At 46.9% G+C, this 17222-nt stretch overlaps 1 protein-coding gene across 3 annotated transcripts in view; it reads right to left on the bottom strand.

The window, feature by feature from the left end:
• Positions 1–17222, bottom strand: part of CFAP251 (cilia and flagella associated protein 251) — a 69180-nt gene that overhangs the window by 48344 nt on the left and 3614 nt on the right. For all 3 annotated transcript variants that reach the window (XM_058691326.1, XM_058691324.1, XM_058691325.1), the window contains 4 exons: positions 12949–13089; positions 10595–10704; positions 3322–3433; positions 3015–3095 (listed from right to left, as the gene is read on the bottom strand). In XM_058691326.1, coding sequence (XP_058547309.1) covers positions 3015–3095; positions 3322–3433; positions 10595–10704; positions 12949–13089 — 444 coding nt within the window. The remainder of the gene's footprint in view (positions 1–3014; positions 3096–3321; positions 3434–10594; positions 10705–12948; positions 13090–17222) is intronic.

Here is a 17222-nt window from a genome sequence, read left to right as displayed (position 1 = left end):
GGAGGAGCTCCCACAACTAAACTCTGAGGACCGCCAACACGTAGAAGGTAGGCAGTGAACGAGGAAGAGCCCACAGAAAAGCCTGGGAAAGAAGGCCAGTGAGAGAGCCGGAAATGCCCCCAGGCAGGGATGCACCTGAGGACTTAATCGTGCTCATCTGACTTGGAAGTACCAGCGACTGTGATAAGGACAGTTTCCGTAGGTCCGTGGGTGGGCGGAAGACAGATGAAAAACACCAAAATCTTCATCGACTGTACGATAAATGAGCTGTATTGTACTCAAACGAGGAGAAACTACACAGCAGTGAGAACTGATGAATTACAGCTCAATAATCAACATGGATGAATCTCAGAAACCAGGCGGAGAGAATGAAGCAGTTAGGACTCCAAATATGTACAGATTAAAACAGGTGAGACAAAATAGGATAGTACGGAGGGCTACGTACATTGCTGGGGAAAAGTGTAAAGGCAAGCAAGGGAATGTGTAACACAAAACCTGGGACACTGGTTAAGTTGGGAAGCAAGGCTGGAGATGAGATTGGGGAAGGGGGACAAAGGGACTCAGGGTTTGGATGATGTCCTCTTACCTGACCCACCAGTGAGCACACAGGTACATTTCGTTCTCTTCCTTAAAATGTACACATTTTACATGGACACCTTATTTAGCAATGAAAACATAAAGAGACCAAATGTTTGGGGCACAAAAAAGATAAAGAAGGAAGAAAGCAAGTGCGGACAGTCATTCTCAGACGTTTTACCGTGAAGAGGCGCAGCGGGCGAGAGCTGGAGGGACATGAACCGTCAGAGGCGGCTTCTTCTCCAAAGAAGAGTGACACTGAAGCCCGTGTGTTTGTGGAGGGGGTAACCACCCAGCAGAGGGAGAGCTGATCACTGCAGGCGAGGGCCGCGTGAGTGGGGAGGGATCCAGTGCAGCCGGCTCTCAAGCAGAGAGAGGGATAAGAGAAGGTGGTAGGTTGAAGGCAGGTTGTAGGCCTGGGGGTGAGAGCAGGCCAGTGTTTGTATCCAATGGCTCTCAGTTTCTCAATGAAAAATGAGAGAAACCATCAGCTGAGAGTAAAGAGAAAGGACCGAAGAGGAAGGAGGAGACGATATGACACTGTTGTCTCTAGAAACCAAAAAGACAGCCTACTAGAATGGCCAGGCAGTGCTGAGAGCTCCCTCCACATTTGTGGCTCGATGCCAAGTAAAAGGAATCGGCTTAGTTGGGTGGTTCTCTCCAGCCACGTCCAGCCTGCTCAGTCGGGACGCAAAGCAGGCTGTGGGGGGAGTCCATCCAGGCCTAGGGCTATCTGCAATGCTGTCCGATAACACTTTACCTTAAGATGGAGACGTTTGATAATCTGCGCCGTCGAAAGCGGCGGCCACTAGCCACATGTGGCTAATGAGTACTTGGAATGTAGTGACACTGAGGAAATGAATTTGTAGTTTTCTTTCATTTCAATTGACTTAAACTTAAGTAGCCGCAGGTATTCAGCAGAGTTTCAGGACACAAAATAAGCTGAGTTTCTATACACAGGACTAGCAATGAGGAATCCGAGAAGGAGATTAAGAAAATAAATGGATCCAAGGGGGCGCCCGGCGGGGGCTCAGTCAGCTGAGCACCCAACTTCAGCTCTGGTCACAATCTCACGGTTCGTGGGTTCAAACCCCACATCAGGCTCTGTGCCGACAGCTCAGAGCCTCGAGCCTGCTTCGGGTTCTGTGTCTCACTCTCTCTCTGCCCCTCCCCTGCTCATGCTCTACCTCTCAAAAATAAATAAACATTAAAAAAAAATTTTTTTTTTTAAAGAAAAAGAAAATGGACCCACTTACAATAGCATAAAAATACTTCGGAATAAATTGAGGTGAAAGATTTGTACACTGCAAACTATAAAACACTGCTGAAGGAAATTCAAGAAGACGTAAGTAAATGGACACATCTCGTGCCCGTGGATTGTTCCGAGAACAGTAACCACCCAAAGCGATCTACAGATTCCTTGCAGTCTCTATCAAAATCTCAGAGGCATTTTTTGCCCCAATTGAGAAACCCACATGGGGTGGCGGCTACCCTATCAGCTCAGCTTAGAAAACACGTAAGGAAGTTTTTTCACATAAGGGAAGGGAAACAAAAATAATATAAAAACAGGGAGGGGGAAAAACCAGAAGAGACTCGTAACTATGGAGAACAAACTGAGGGTTGCTGGAAGGGGTGTGGGAGGGGGGATGGGCTGAACGGGGAAGGGGCATTAAGGAACCTACTCCTGAAATCATTGTTGCACTATATGCTATATGCTAACTAATTTGGATGTAAATTTTAAAAAATAAAAAAATAAAAAATAAATTTTTAAAAAAAGGAAGTTTTTTCCAGGGAAGCGGAGGAAAGTTGGGGGGGTGAGCAGAAGGAGAGAAATGGACATAAGGCTGCGGTATGGTGTGTGCTTGGCTGAGCCTAGTCACCCAGACCCTCTGACTGGGTTCCAGGTCCTGCAAGCCAGGTAGGCGGCATGCACGGTGTCTGGTGCATAGTAGGCCCTCAGCAAGTGTGCGATGAATGAAGGATGCAATATGAGTAAGACAATGCAGCACAGCAGGGTAAACTTTGTGGGTGCCCTTGGCAAGTTACTTCAAGCAAACCGAGATTAATAACAACTCCCGGATATGAAGAGCCCCTAAGAGCATGCCTCTAGAGTAAGAACGGCTGCTAGCTGGTGACTTCAGACAAATTATCTAACAACAGTAGCATTCCACAGGCCTTACTAAAGTAACGACTCCGACCCAGCATGTTTGCATGGATTGTATGTAAAGAACTTGGCAGAATCTGGCACGTAACAAGTGCTCAGAAAAATACTGCCACTAGCCTCAAAAATAAAACGAGATCATGGAGATGAAAGTGTTTTGTTTTGTTTCTTTCCGACCTCTAGTGCACCGTAACAAAACTAGTAAAACAGAAAGTAGGTTTTGACCTGGGCTCGGCGTCGCTGCGGGCAGAGCTTTACAGACTTCAGTTGAGCTCACCTGAAACCCATACTCTTTGGGAAGGTCAAGAGCACACGCTGGCGTTTCCACTGCTAACGTCCACCTCCAGATGCAAACTTTCTGTAACAGCAGATAGAGGAGAATGAGAAAGGTCCTGAAGGCTGCTGAAGTACTCCACACCTGCCGTGGTAACCCTGTAACTTGGGTGAACTGAGAGCCCCTGACAAGGGGCCAAGGAGCCCGGTCACGAGAGCATCCCACACGCCGTGTGGCCTGAGCAGAGCTGCCCACCGGGACGCACGACAGGCCAGCCAGCCCACCAAGGCCGACCCGAAGGGCCTTGTACCTGGATTTCAGCATCTGAGATGGTTGCCAGGTACTTGGCGTCCCGGGTGATGGCTATGGCCCCGATGCCGTTGCCTTGCGGGCAGCTGTCAAATATCGTGTGCACAGGAATGCTGCAAAACAGGACCGGGGAACGAGCATTTGCTGAGGTCTGCCTTGCTTCCCAGACGGACTCATTTCAAAAGCATAACAGCTATGGAGAAACGAAATGTGGTCCAGGCATACAACGGACGGTGACTCGGCCCTAAAAAGGCCTGGTGCACTGACGCAAGTGTACCATGGGTGAGCCCCGAAAGCATCCTGCGACGTGCGAGAAGCCGGTCACAAAGACCATATATTGTATGAGTCCATTAATATGAAATGTCCACAATTAGAAAATCCATAGGGACAGAAAGCAGATCGGTGGCCACTGGGGCGTGGGGAGTGGGGAACGGGCTTCCCTTTGTTGGGGGATGGAAATATTTTGGAGCCAGATACGGGTGGTGGTAGCACAACACTGTAAGTGTGCTAAGTGCCAGTGGATCGCACACTTAAAATTTTTTTTAATGTTTATTTTTGAGAGAGAGAGAGAGAGAGACAGAGAGAGACAGAGAGTGAGCGAAGGAGGGGCAGAGAGAGAGGGAGACACAGAATCCGAAGCAGGCTCCAGGCTCTGAGCTGTCGGCACAGAGCCTGACGCGGGGCTCAAACCCATAAGCTGTGAGATCATAACCTGAGCTGAAGTCAGACGCTTAACCGACTGCGCCACCCAGGTGCCCCTGGATTTGCACTTTAAAATGGTTAATTTTAGGTGTGCCTAAGTGACTCAGTTGAGCATTCAACTCTTGATTTTGGCTCAAGTCATGATCCTAGGGTTGTGGGATCGAGCCCCGTATCAGGCTCCGAGCTGAGCATGGAGCCTGCTCAAGATTCTTTCTCTCTCTCTCTCTCTCTCTCTCTCTCTCTCTCTCTCTCTCTCTCTCTGCCCCTCCCCCCTGCATGTGCATTCTCTCTCTAAAATAAAATAATAAAAAATAACAAAATAAAATGGCTAATTTTACATTATGTGAATTTTACCTCAAGTAAAAAAAATGAAGAAATAAAACTAACTCATCATCACGCAAATGTGCTATTTGCTGCTTTCATGAAGTTATTGAGCACTGATTCTGTGCCAGGCACAAAGGATGAAAATATGGGGAAAGATGCCTATGACAATCCCAGGCTCCCAGGAAAACGCGTGTCCTCCTACCTAAGTGGGAATGTAAATCAGCAAGCTTTTGGGATGGCAGTTTCACCGCATCTATCAAAATTTTAAATGTATATGCACTAGGACCCAACAATGTCCCTGCTATGGCTTTTTCCCAGAAAAATAATAGCAAAAGTAAACAGAGATAAATATACACTTATGTTCACTGTGGCATGGCTTTAATGGCAAAAAAAAAAAAAAAAATCTGGAAACAACACCAATATCCATGGATGTAGAAATTGTTTAAAAATATTATGACAGGTGGGGCAGGGGGCGCCTGGATGACTCAGTCGGTTAAGCTTCTGACTCTTGATTTTGGCTCCGGTCATGATCTCACTCTACGTGAGCTGGAGCCCCGTATCAGGCTCTGCACTGACAGTGCGGAGACTGCTTGGGATTCTCTCTCTCTGCTTCTCTGCCCTTCCCCTGCTCATGCTCGCTCGCTCTCTCTCTCTTTCAAAATAAGTAAATAAATAAAATACAAAAATAAAATAAATTAAAAAGTATATTATGACATAACCGCATAATGAAAAACTATGCTACTTTTAAAAAGAATGAGGTAGATGTGGGAAGGTGTCCAGATTTTGCAAAAAAAAAAAAAAAAGCAAATTGTGAAACAGCATACAGAGCATCATCCTAAGTGAGGGAGGGAGAGTGTGTGTGCATTTATGTGCACAGAAAAGTCTGGAGGAATGGACTCCCAACTACACATGGGTGACTCTGAAGGTGTGTTTGGATGAGGAGGGACTTCGTCTGTTTTTCCTCACTCACTTCTGCACTGTGTCACTGGCAAGACCGCAGAAGTGTAGGCAGTAGGCAAAGGCCTGTCACAAGCGGAATTTAATTAGATACTTAAATATGAGAGAGAGCCAAAGAAATGCAGGAGACAGCAGAAGCAAGGATGGGAATGATGTAAGTGAGGGGCAGTGGGGCGGGGGGGGGACCCTGACTTGCCCTAGAGGTGAAGAGGAGGTGGTAGGGACAGGGACTGATGGTTCCCCATTGTTTTTCATTATAGAGCCCTGTCACCCAACTGGCTGGGACCAAGTGTCTGCCCCGGCTGAGGACCTGGCCGGTTCCCTGTCACTCAAGAAGATTTCCTCACCCTGGGAAGTACCCCCCAAATTCACTTGGGAGGCAGTCCTGTTATTACTACAAATGCCACGGCGATGCCCTTAGTGGGGGAAAGCGTCTTGTCCCTGTGGATATTCAGAATTCAACCTAGGGACGATGACGTCGGTCAGGCCTGTACCACAAACGTATCGGTGGTAAGAGAATTTGGTCATTTTGTTTAGGAATGGGTGATGTTTAGGAGAACTTAACATCTCAGAGTCTCTGATGGATTAGATTTGTGATTCTAATTTAAGGTCTGTAGTTGATTTAGACTTACGATTTCAAATTCAAATCGCACTGGGTTTATAAACAATATTAGACTACTTATGAGAACTTAAAATTTGCCATAGTTATGTCTAATTTATTAGACTTATAAGAATTACTTAAGTACGGGTGAAGGGTTTATTTTTTAGTAAGACTACTAAAGAACTTAAAGATAAAACCAAATATATTCAATTTCTAAGTGCAGTTTAAAAATGCTTAAAAGGAGTTAATAATCAAATTTGTGAGTGGGGCCAAACATTAATCAAAACCCCCTTAAAGGCAATTGCAAAAATGTGCTAGATTTATAAAAGGAGTAAGATTTATAAGTTGAGCAAAAGGCTTAAGGAAAAACTGTGGTTTTTAGTTTATAACTTTAATAAGGTGAACATTAACTCTAAAACCAAATAATCTTTTCTGGGCCCCAAAGTCATCATTTCCTATATCATAAACTCATATCGACATACTGAATTGCTAAGCACAGACGCACTTTACTTTGTAACTGGGAAAAAATATCGCTGCCAGAGCCGCCCCCAGTCTGGTGGGGGAGACAGCTTTACAAGCAAGAGAGAAGCAAAGAATAAACACTGTCTAAGGGGCCAGCGGTGCCTGGGGAAGGGGAGCCGTGAGCAACGGCTTCAGAGAAGAGACACACACGAGGGGCCCCCCTCCTACCTGTGGACTCTCTCTCACGGGATATAAAAATGCTCCCTCGTGTGTTAAGGCAGATGTCCCAGTACTTGCAGCTGAAAGTATGTGACAGCCACAGATGACAGCCAGTCATATAGACGGGGAATTTCACTTTCTGGGGGACCTGTTCCCATGGCTATGAATCAAGGTGCGTATTCCCTGTGACACAGGCTGGGCCGGCAATGGCCGGCCTCTGAATGGTTTTAAGCAGGCGAGAAACACAATCAGATTCCGTGTTTGGGAAAAGATCACACTCAAAATGCTATGGAGACAGGGCACCTGGATGGCTCAGTTGGTTGAGCATCCGACTCTTGATTTTGGCTCGGATATGACCCCAGGGTCGTGGGATTGAGCCCCACATCAGGCTCCATACTGAGCTTTGAGCCTGCTTAAGACTCTTTCTCTCTTTCTTTTTCTCTCTCTCTCTCCCTCTGCCATTTTCCCCAGCTCATGCTCTCTCTTTAAAAAAAAAAAAGGGGGCGCCTGGGTGGCGCAGTCGGTTAAGCGTCCGACTTCAACCAGGTCACGATCTCGCGGTCCGTGAGTTCGAGCCCCGCGTCAGGCTCTGGGCCGATGGCTCGGAGCCTGGAGCCTGTTTCCGATTCTGTGTCTCCCTCTCTCTCTGCCCCTCCCCCGTTCATGCTCTGTCTCTCTCTGTCCCAAAAATAAATAAAAAACGTTGAAAAAAAAAATTAAAAAGAAAAAAAAAAAGGAGGAGGTGCCTGGGAGGCTCAGTGGGTTAAGCATCTGACTTTTGACTTTGGCTCCATGATCTTGTGGTTCATGAGTTCAAGCCCCATGTCAGACTCTGTGCTGACAGCGCAGAGCCTGCTTGGGATTCTGTCTCCTCATTTTCTGCCCCTCCCCCACTCGTGTTTGCGCTCTCTCTCTCTCAAAATAAATAAACAAACAAACTTTTTTTTAAAAAGGAAAAAAAAAGGGGCACCTGGGTGGCTCAGTCGGTTAAGCGTCCGACTTCGGCTCAGGTCATGATCTCACAGCTCGTGAGTTCGAGCCCCGCATCGGGCTCTGTGCTGACAGCTCAGAGCCTGGAGCCTGCTTCACATTCTGTGTCTCCCTCTCTCTCTGCCCCTTCCCTGCTCATGCTGTGTCTCTCTCTGTCTCAAAAATAAATAAACATTAAAAAAAATAAAAAATAAATAAATAAAATAAAAAAATAAAAATAAAAATAAAAAAGGAAAAAAATGCTGTGGAGAAAAACCACATGATGATACATGATGATATCCGTATATGTGTATTTAAGACAACGGCAAATGTTCTGGAAGGAAACACACCAAACTGACTACCTCTAAGAAGAGGACTAAGATTGGAGATGTAGCCAAAGGAGATGTTAGCTTTCAATTAAAATGATTTTTAGGGGGGTGCCTGGGTGGCTCAGTTGGGTGTCTGACTTCAGCTCAGATCATGATCTCGTCGTTCGTGAGTTTGAGCCCCGCATTGGGCTGTGTGCTGACAGCTCAGAGCCTGGAGCCTGCTTCAGATTCTGTGTCTCCCTCTCTCTCCTCCACTCCTCCACTCCACTCCTCCTCCACTCATGCTCTGTCTCTGTCTCTCTCTCTCTCTCAAAAATAAATAAACATTAAAAAAATGTTTTTTGAATAAAATGATTTTTAAGAGTGCCAGGGTAGCTCAGTCACTGGCTGTGTCTGACTCTTGGTTTTGGCTCAGGTCACGACCTCATGGTTCACGAGCTCCAGCCTCGCATCGGGCTCTGTGCTGACAGTGTGGAGCCTGCTTGAGATTCTCTTGCTCTTTCTCCTTCTGCCCCTCCCCTGCTCACTCTCTCTCTAAAAACTAAATAAATAAACATCTAAAAAATATAAATAAAGTGATTTTTAAAAATCAACAGGTGAACAAATAAGCAGAACTGGTATATCCATGCAACAGAATCTTGAGCAGCTAGAAAAAGAAAGGAAGCGTTGGGTCAAGCTACCACACGGCAGAACTTTGGAAACATGCTGAGAGAGAGAAGGCAGATGCAAAAAGCCACGGACAAGTCCACTGACACGAACTAGCAACAGGCAAATCTATGGAGACAGGAAGCAGATCAGGGGCTGTTGGGAGGGAGAAGGGGGAGCTCACTGGCACAGAGTTTCTGTTTGGGGGGGGTGATGAAAATGTTCTGGAAATGGTGGTGATGGGTGCATAACACTGTGAATGCAATGAATGTCACTGAATTATACATTTAAAAATCATTAAGATGGTCAATGTTATGTTATGTATTTTTACTACAATAAGACAAAATCAGTGTCCCGGAGGCTGGACTGCAAGAGTGAAGCTGGAGAGAAGGAGGCCGGCCGGGCCAGAGAGGGTGGGCAGGGGCACCCGGGAAGAGATACAACAGGGCTTGGGGACATTTTAGCAGGAGATACCCATGGGACATCCAGGTGGAATGTTCTCCGGCAGCTTCCTCATCAGTGAAAACAGGAAGTATTGAGGTGGTTATTTTTTAATGCTTATTCATTTTTGAGAGAGAGAGGTGGTGGGAAAAGTTCAGATAGAGAGGGGGACAGAGGATCTGAAGTGGGCTCTGCGTTGATAGCAGACAGCCCGACGCGAGGCTCGAACTCACGAATCCTGAGATCATGACATGAGCCGAAGTCAGACGCTTATTTGACGGAGCCACCCAGGTGCCCCAATATTGAGGTGGCATTGAAATGAAGACAGTGTGGTTTCAAGTCCCAGGTCTGCTGCTTCCTGGTTGGAGAACAATACCAAAGCATCCTCAGGCCGTGGCCAAGGAAAGGCCAGAGGAAGCGAGACTCAGAAGAGTCTGAGAAGGAAGAGGCAGTAAGTCGGATGAGAACCAGAGGACGTGGTATCAGAGAAGCCAAGGAAATGAAGAGTGTCAAATGCCACTGAGATGTCCAGTAAGATGAGGACCAGGGTTAGGTAACATGGCCCTATCCAGGTCACCAGTCACCTGGGGACCTGTGTCTTAGAAGATCCAATATAACTTTCCAGAACACTCCAGAGCATTAAACACACCTTCTTCCTAATCTAGCCCAACTGGACTCGTCCACTCCCAACCAGAGCCTTACAATCTTGTCAACTAATCCCGCACTGCTCTCTGCCCCTAGGACCAGGAATTAAGAAAGAAAACTCACATATAAACATCCGTCACGGGCCAGGTACCATGCTCTACTGGCCTCTATGACAGTCCTGTAAAGTAAGTGTAGTGGGTTGAAGGGCCCCCTTCAAAAGTCATGTCCACCCAGAATGTCAGAATGTGAGCGTTATGTGGGATAGGGTCTTAGCAGGTGTAGTTTGTTAAGATGAAGTCCTACTGGATTAGGATGAACCCTAAATTCAATGACTGCTGAACTCACAGAAGAGAAGACACAAAGAGATACACAGGGGAAAATGCCATGTGAAGACAGAGGCAGAGACTAGAGGGATCAGTCTACCAGCCAAGGACTGCCAAGGGCTGCCAGCCACCACCAGCAGCTGGGAGAGAGGCCTGGAACAGATTCTCCTTCGGAGGCCCAGAAGGAACCACCCTTGCAGGCACCCTGGTTTCAGACTTCCAGCCTCATGAACTGTGAGGGAGTAACTTGCTGTTATTTTAGGCCCCTCAGTGTGTGGTAATTTCTTAGAGCATCCCAAGAAAACTAAAACAGTAGGTATGATTAGCCTCTTCCTTTTGCAGGTGGGGAAAGTCACTTCACTTCTCTGGGCCTCCAAGCTGGGTTTGTGTGAGTTAACCTCCCTCAGCCCCGTCTACTCTGGGACACCGCCAAACCAAGTTTCTGGGCCTCGGGAGCCAAGAATCGTAAACGGGAAATTCACCAAGGTAATGTCACTCAAGGCAACAAGATGGCCAGCCTCCCCCAGGTCCCCTAGCCCCTCACCCTGCATCCCATCACTGGTTTCTGCACGCCCAGGCCAGATTGCTCGTCCGTCCTGCCCACAGTGGCAGACACAGGACACTAAGTAGGAGAAAGCATGGTGGCACCAAGCCTACCCTGTGAAGGAGTCCCATATAATTATCAGGCAGTTGGGCCCTTTGTCGGCCGTGGCAATCCACCGCCTATCTTCACTGATGCAGAGGCAGGAGATCGCATTGGGGTGGCCCTGCAGAAATGGAGAGAAAATGTTTTTTGTTTTTTTTTTTTTTTATTTATTTATTTTTGGGACAGAGAGAGACAGAGCATGAACGGGGGAGGGGCAGAGAGAGAGGGAGACACAGAATCAGAAACAGGCTCCAGGCTCCGAGCCATCAGCCCAGAGCCTGACGCGGGGCTCGAACTCACGGACCGCGAGATCGTGACCTGGCTGAAGTCGGACGCTTAACCGACTGCGCCACCCAGGCGCCCCGAGAAAATGTTTTGAAACCTCAAGGACATGGCCCAGGCTTGGCACTGGTAGGAGTGACGGGGGCCCCAGAGAGAACAGAGCTCCCCTTCCAGGTTTATCTGGCTGAAAATTCCATGCCCACTGGCTTTCCCTGGCATTTCTCCATAGCCGGCGGTGTTCAAATTTGCTCCCCCTCGAAACACCTGGATAAGCCCCACTGCCCACAAGAACAGGGGTGTCCTACAGGTATAGGCATGTCCCCCACTCTGAACCCAGGTTGAGAATAAATGTTGGGGTTCTGCCTAGTCCCCTGGAAGCTCCCTGCCGGCCTCATCGCCCTAAAACAGTGTCCACATCAGGTCACTGAGCAGCTCTGGAGCAAAAGGTTCCTCACTGGTCTATCTGCTTTCATTCCCAGCCCCCTATAATCCTTTCCCAGTAACTCAGGAATCTTCTGGAAACACAGAAAAAACGGTAGTGCTCCCTGCCAGGAAATAGCCTATTTCTACCCTTCTTCATCTTCCCTCGCTCACTCTGCACCAGCCATACTGGCCTCCTTTCTGGGCCCCACGCACAGGCCTGCAAACTCAGTCTAGAATGCTCCTCCCCAACCTGTCCCTGGTTGATTCATTTTCATCAGTCAGATCTCGGCATGAAGGGCATGTCTGCACTCCCAGGCAACCCAATCTGACGTCCGGCTCTCACTCTTGACCTCTCCCCTATAGCATTCCCACATTTCCTTTGGAGTGCTTGTTATAATTCATAGCTATGTATTTACGAGACTATGAGCTCCACGAGGTGGGGGGGGACTGGATCTGTTTTGTTCATGACTACAGACCCAGAATCTGCAACAGATGTCATGAGAAATATCTGTGAAATGAATGAATGAATGAATGAATGAATGGTCAAGGCCTTTCCCAGCCAGCTCACTCTGACCTGCCTGGCATTGTCCCCATTTCTCAGCCCCTCTGCCCACTCCTGCTTCTTCCTGACTCTGCAGACACCAGCTCTCCCTCCTCCCTGTGCCATTACCACTGTGCGCAGTCCCACACACTCAACTGAGCTCCGCAGAGTGGTGCTGGCTGGTTTCGTGTGTATTCCTGGCCTTCTAGAGAGCAACTTTTTCCAGCTGCACCCACATGGCTTGGATCCCTGGCACAATGGACTATGGGAAAATCCTTTGTGATGTTTTTGACCTAGGTATTGATTCAAGAAGGTCCTTATTAAAATATATGTCCATTGAAAAGGGTAACATGGAACTGTTCATCGGGTTAATGAGTGGAAAGTCAGAGAAGTCCAAGAAAGGAGGACATTTGGTGGTCAGGTAAATGATGAAAATGTCAGGAACGGAGGAAGCAGAGTGGTGTGGGGAAGGCAGGCATGTGGGACACTTGGGGAGGCACAGAGGGCGCTGAAAACAAATAAAGGTGTTCAAGTGGGGGGGACAGGATAAGACAAAACCAACCTACTCAATACTTTCAAGTCAGGGGACCTGGATTCAAGACCTGGCTTCATGTGCAGGCTCAGGCAAGTCAGTTAACCTGCTCTGAGCCTTTGTTTTTTCTTCTGTACAATGGGAATATGAACACCCACTTCTCACCATGATTATAAGGATCAACAAATGCCCTTTTAAACCTGCAAAGGGTTCGAATCCCTGCTGAAGCCTTTTGTGTTCCCCCCAGATGTGTGGAGACAACATGATCTATCCTGACCACATTTTTAGGGAAATGCAGAAAAAAAAAAAATACAAATGCTTTAAATTCTTGTTGCTATAAAATTAAAAGCAACTGCTATTTGTTAATTGATTCTGATTAGGATCAGACAGACAATGAGTAATAAAATGTGTGTCTAAAGACAAGATTTGCTATAGTTCAGAAGAGAGGTAGGAAAACACGATGGTGATATAATGAAGTCAGCCCTTGCAACAAAAACCAAAATGCTGTAGTCTAGCGAAAAACCACCTCTTTTACTTGTGGTCAAAACGGAACAAAACAAAAACCAAAAACCGAAAACCGTGCGTACCTGAAGACAGTGCTGATTATTATCGAAAACGCTGTAGATGACCGCGGTGTGAGCGCAGACATACAGAAGAACTCTCTGGCTTTCATCTCGAATATAGTAAACAGGAAGAGAGCTGTTCCAGCCAAAAGACCAGGTCAAGGTCTGGAAGACAAAGGTAAAACCAGCAAGACGCTAAGTGTGCCGAGGCCAGAGCTAGGATGCTAGGCGCTCCTGGCACGGTCTCTGGAGGAGAAAGATTCCACATCATCAGTCCAAAGAGGAGAAGTCACTTCAAGACAGTCCTCAGCCACGTGCTACAGTGTGGATGACCCTTGAAGCCATGACTCCGAAAGAGGCCAGACACACAGGTCCGCAGAGTGTGTGACTCCATCCACAGAGACAGAAGGTAGATGAGCGGCTGCGGGGCGGCTGGAAGAGGGGGTGGGGAGTGACCGCCAAGGGGGATGGATTTCTCTTGGGGGGGATGAAAATGTTCTGGAATCGCATAGTGGTAATGGTTGCACACCCTTGTGAACAGGCTAAAGACCAATGAACTGTACACTTAAAAGGTAAATTCTGGGGTGCCTGAGTGGCTCAGTCGGTTAAGCATCCAACTCTTGGTTTGGGCTCAAGTCATGATCTCACAGCTCGTGGGTTTGAGCGCTGCTGGTGCAAAGCCTGCTTGGGATTCTCTCTCTCTCCAACCCTACGCTGCTTGCTCTCTCTCTCAAAATAAATTTAAAAAAAAAAAACTTAACAAAAAATGCTTGAGGGTAAATTTCACGAGGATGTAGAGGAATCGGGACCATGGTGCACTCCTGGTGGGAACGTGAAATGGTGCAGCTGCTATGGACACACCAAGGGGACTCCTCAAAAACTTGAAAACAGAATTACCACATAATGCAGCAAGCACACTTCTGGGCACGCACCTAAAAGAACCGAAAGCAGGGTCTCAAAGAGACATTCATACACCCAGGTTCATAGCAGCATCTTTCACAAAAGCCAAAAGGTAGGGCCGCCTGGGTGGCTCAGTTGGTTAAGCAACCGACTTTGGCTCAGGTCATGATCGCATGGTCTGTGAGTTCGAGCCCCACCGGGCCATGTGCCGACAGCTCAGATTCTGTGTCTCCCCCTCTCTCCCTCTGCCCCTCCCTGGCTTGTACTCTGTCTCTCTCTCTCTCAAAACTAAGTAAACATTAAAAAAAAAAAAAAAAAAAAGCCAAGCCACCCAAGTGTCCATTGACAGATGAATGGACAAACAAAATGTGAATATTATTCAGTCTTCAAAAGGAACGAGTTTCTGACACACTCTACGACATGGATGAACCTGGAGGACACCGTGTAAGTGAAATCCACCAGTCACAGCAAGACAAACACTGTAGGATTCCACTTACATGAGGTCCCTAGAGGAGGAGTCAGATCCACAGAGACAGAAAGTAGAACGGCAGTTACCAGGGGCCGGGCTGGGGGATGGGGAGTTGTTGTTCAATGGGTAGGGAGTTTCGGTTTTGCAAGATGAGCTCCAGGCACTGGTTGCACCTCAGTGTGAAAGTACTTACTACTACACTGTATACTTAAAAATGGTTAAGATGGGGGGACTCAGTGGATTAAGCAGCTGACTCTTGATTTCGGCTCAGGCCATGGTCTTACCATTCGTGAGTTTGAGCCCCGTGTCAGGCTCTGCGTGGACAGTGTGGAGCCTGCTTGGGATTCTCTCCCTCTCTCTCTCTCTGCCCTTCTCCCGCTCACTCGCTCTGTCTCTCTCTTGCTCTCTCTCCCTCTCTCAAAATAAATAAATAAACATTAAAAAAATAACAACAACAGATCAATATCGGCTCATCAACTGTGACAAATGTCCCATGCTAATGCAAGATATTAATGAAAGGAGAACCTAGGCATGGAGGAGTCACAAGGGAGTAGAAGGGAATTCTATTTTTCATTCAGTTTGCTATAAACCTAAACTCCTCAAAAATATAGTCCATTTAGGGGTGCCCAGTGGTGGCTCAGTCGGTAGAGTGTGCGACTCTTGATCTCAGGGTCATGAGTTCCAGCCCCACACTGGGTCTAGAGATTACTTAAAAAAAAAACAAAAACAAAAAACCAGTCCATTTAAAAAATTAACTAACACCAGGCGCCTGGGTGGCTCAGTTGGTTAAGCATCCAACTCTTGACTTCGGCTCAGATCATGATCTCATAGTTTGTGGGATTGAGCCCCGGGTCCGGCTCTGCGCTGACAGCTCGGAGTCTTTGGGATTCTCGCTCTCTCTCTGTCTCTCTCTCTGCCCCTCCCCAGCTCACATGCGCTCTCTCAAAATAAGTAAGCTTAAAAAAAATTAACTAAGGCCAATTAATCGAATGTGGTGTTGTCTAAAGCGATGGCTAAGCGATTAGAGATTTTTAGTAACTCGTTCATTCGGTATTAACAGAACTTCCTTGTCAAGCAGTGCTCACATTAATTGAAACCACACAGTATTCATTGCATTTTGCACTCATGGTGACCAATCACGCAGATAGCCATCTCTTATGGCAATATTTTCCCGTAAAACATGAAAACAAAACATTATTGTCAAAACCAGATTTCACTACATTTGACAGTCACAAGATCCCCTCTCATAAATGCAGGATACCCTTCTTTCTTGGCTGGAGACAGTGTCCATGAGCCCCATGAGCCACTCCAGGCCTTTGGGATGAGGCAGGGGACCCCAAAGGAAACGGAGGGTGCCGCGGGCAGAGAGATTCAGAAGCACGCTCACTGAAGCACCTCTAGTGAGAACACGAAATCAGAAGGAACATAAATGGCCATCAATAATAGGGAAATGCCTGAATTTAAAATGAAGAAATGGGGGCAGGCACCTGGGTGGCTCAGTTGGTTAAGCGTTCAACTTCGGCTCAGGACATGATCTCACATTTCTTGAGTTCCAGCCTCTGTGCTGACAGCTTCGGATTCTGTGTCTCCCTCTCTCTCTGTCCCTCACCCAATCACGCTCTGTCTCTCTCTCTCTCTCAAAAATAAATAGACATTAAAAAACATTTTTTTAGGGGCACCTGGGTGGCTCAGTCAGTGGAGTGTCCGACTTCGGCTCAGGTCATGATCTCACCATTCATGAGTTCAGGCCCTGTGTCTGGCTCTGTGCTGACAGCTCGGAGCCTGGGGCCTGTTTCAGATTCTGTGTCTCCCTCTCTCCCTGCCCTTCACCCACTGTCTCTCCCTGTCTCTCAAAAATGAATAAACATTTAAAAAAATTAAAACAAATTTTTAACGAGGAAATGGATCTACATTCACTGATAGAAAAAAAAAATCCTCCAAGATATATGAAGCAGAAAAATACTCTGCAGACATGCAGAATCTGTCACTGGTAAAGAGAACAAAAACTAATGCGTGTCATGGTGTGTGTGTGCACACACTCACGGAAGTACACAGCTAACAGGTCTGTAGATGCACAGAACAAGGTCTGGAAAGATCTACAGTTATACCGAACCGTAACAGTAGTCACCCCAGGGAACTGGGATGGGCGTGGTCAGTGTAAGAAGGGGAATCTGCTTTGTTTAATTTTTTTTTTTTTTTTAATGTATGGAGCACCTAGTAATTTTAACAGAAAGGAAAAACAATACAGGAACGGGAAAAGAAAAGAAAGAAGGTATACTCAAAGCACTAAACAAGTTTGTAGAGAGAGGTCTGGTTCTGCGGTGAGCCCAAGGTTAACAGGAGACCCAAAGCCCTGGCACAAAGGTCACTTGGTCTCATTAGTGATATTACATGATGTCTTATTAGCTGGCTAAACAAGACAAAAGTCTTCAAGGGCTCTAAAACTTACTTATTCTTTCTTTTGGACAGAATAATCGCAAGCTTTGACCTTGAACTCCACTGCTCAAAGTAAGCCAAATGTACAGAAAGGAGGCTGTCAATTGTCTGCCCTTCTCGCTAGACATTTTCCATCATCCTCATCGGCATTATCACCACCACTGCCATCTAGCTGTTGACGCTCAAGTGCGCCCTATATGTTCCGAACTACATTAAACGCTTTATATGCATTCAGTTGCTTACAAATCTTCCAAAGGCCAACTCTGCAGGGAAAAAAGAAAAACAGGAGATGAATCCTAGGAGGCAATTGTCAGAAGCAGATGGAGGAAGAAGGGGGGAAAAAAACTTTCCTCTCCCTTCTCTTGGTAAATGATAATATTTTTATTCCTCGCAGATGGTGCCTCCCTGGAATACTGTCAGTGGCAGCAAAGGCAGATTCCTTTGGACTGCCTGGTGCTTTTCACAGTGGCTTTCACTTTTTTTCCATACCTTT

This window comes from Neofelis nebulosa, chromosome 11, assembly GCF_028018385.1.
Source record: "Neofelis nebulosa isolate mNeoNeb1 chromosome 11, mNeoNeb1.pri, whole genome shotgun sequence".
Lineage (NCBI taxonomy): Eukaryota > Metazoa > Chordata > Mammalia > Carnivora > Felidae > Neofelis > Neofelis nebulosa.
The sequence above is the reverse complement of the archived record's forward strand: the minus strand, read 5'-3'. Positions and strand labels throughout refer to the sequence as shown.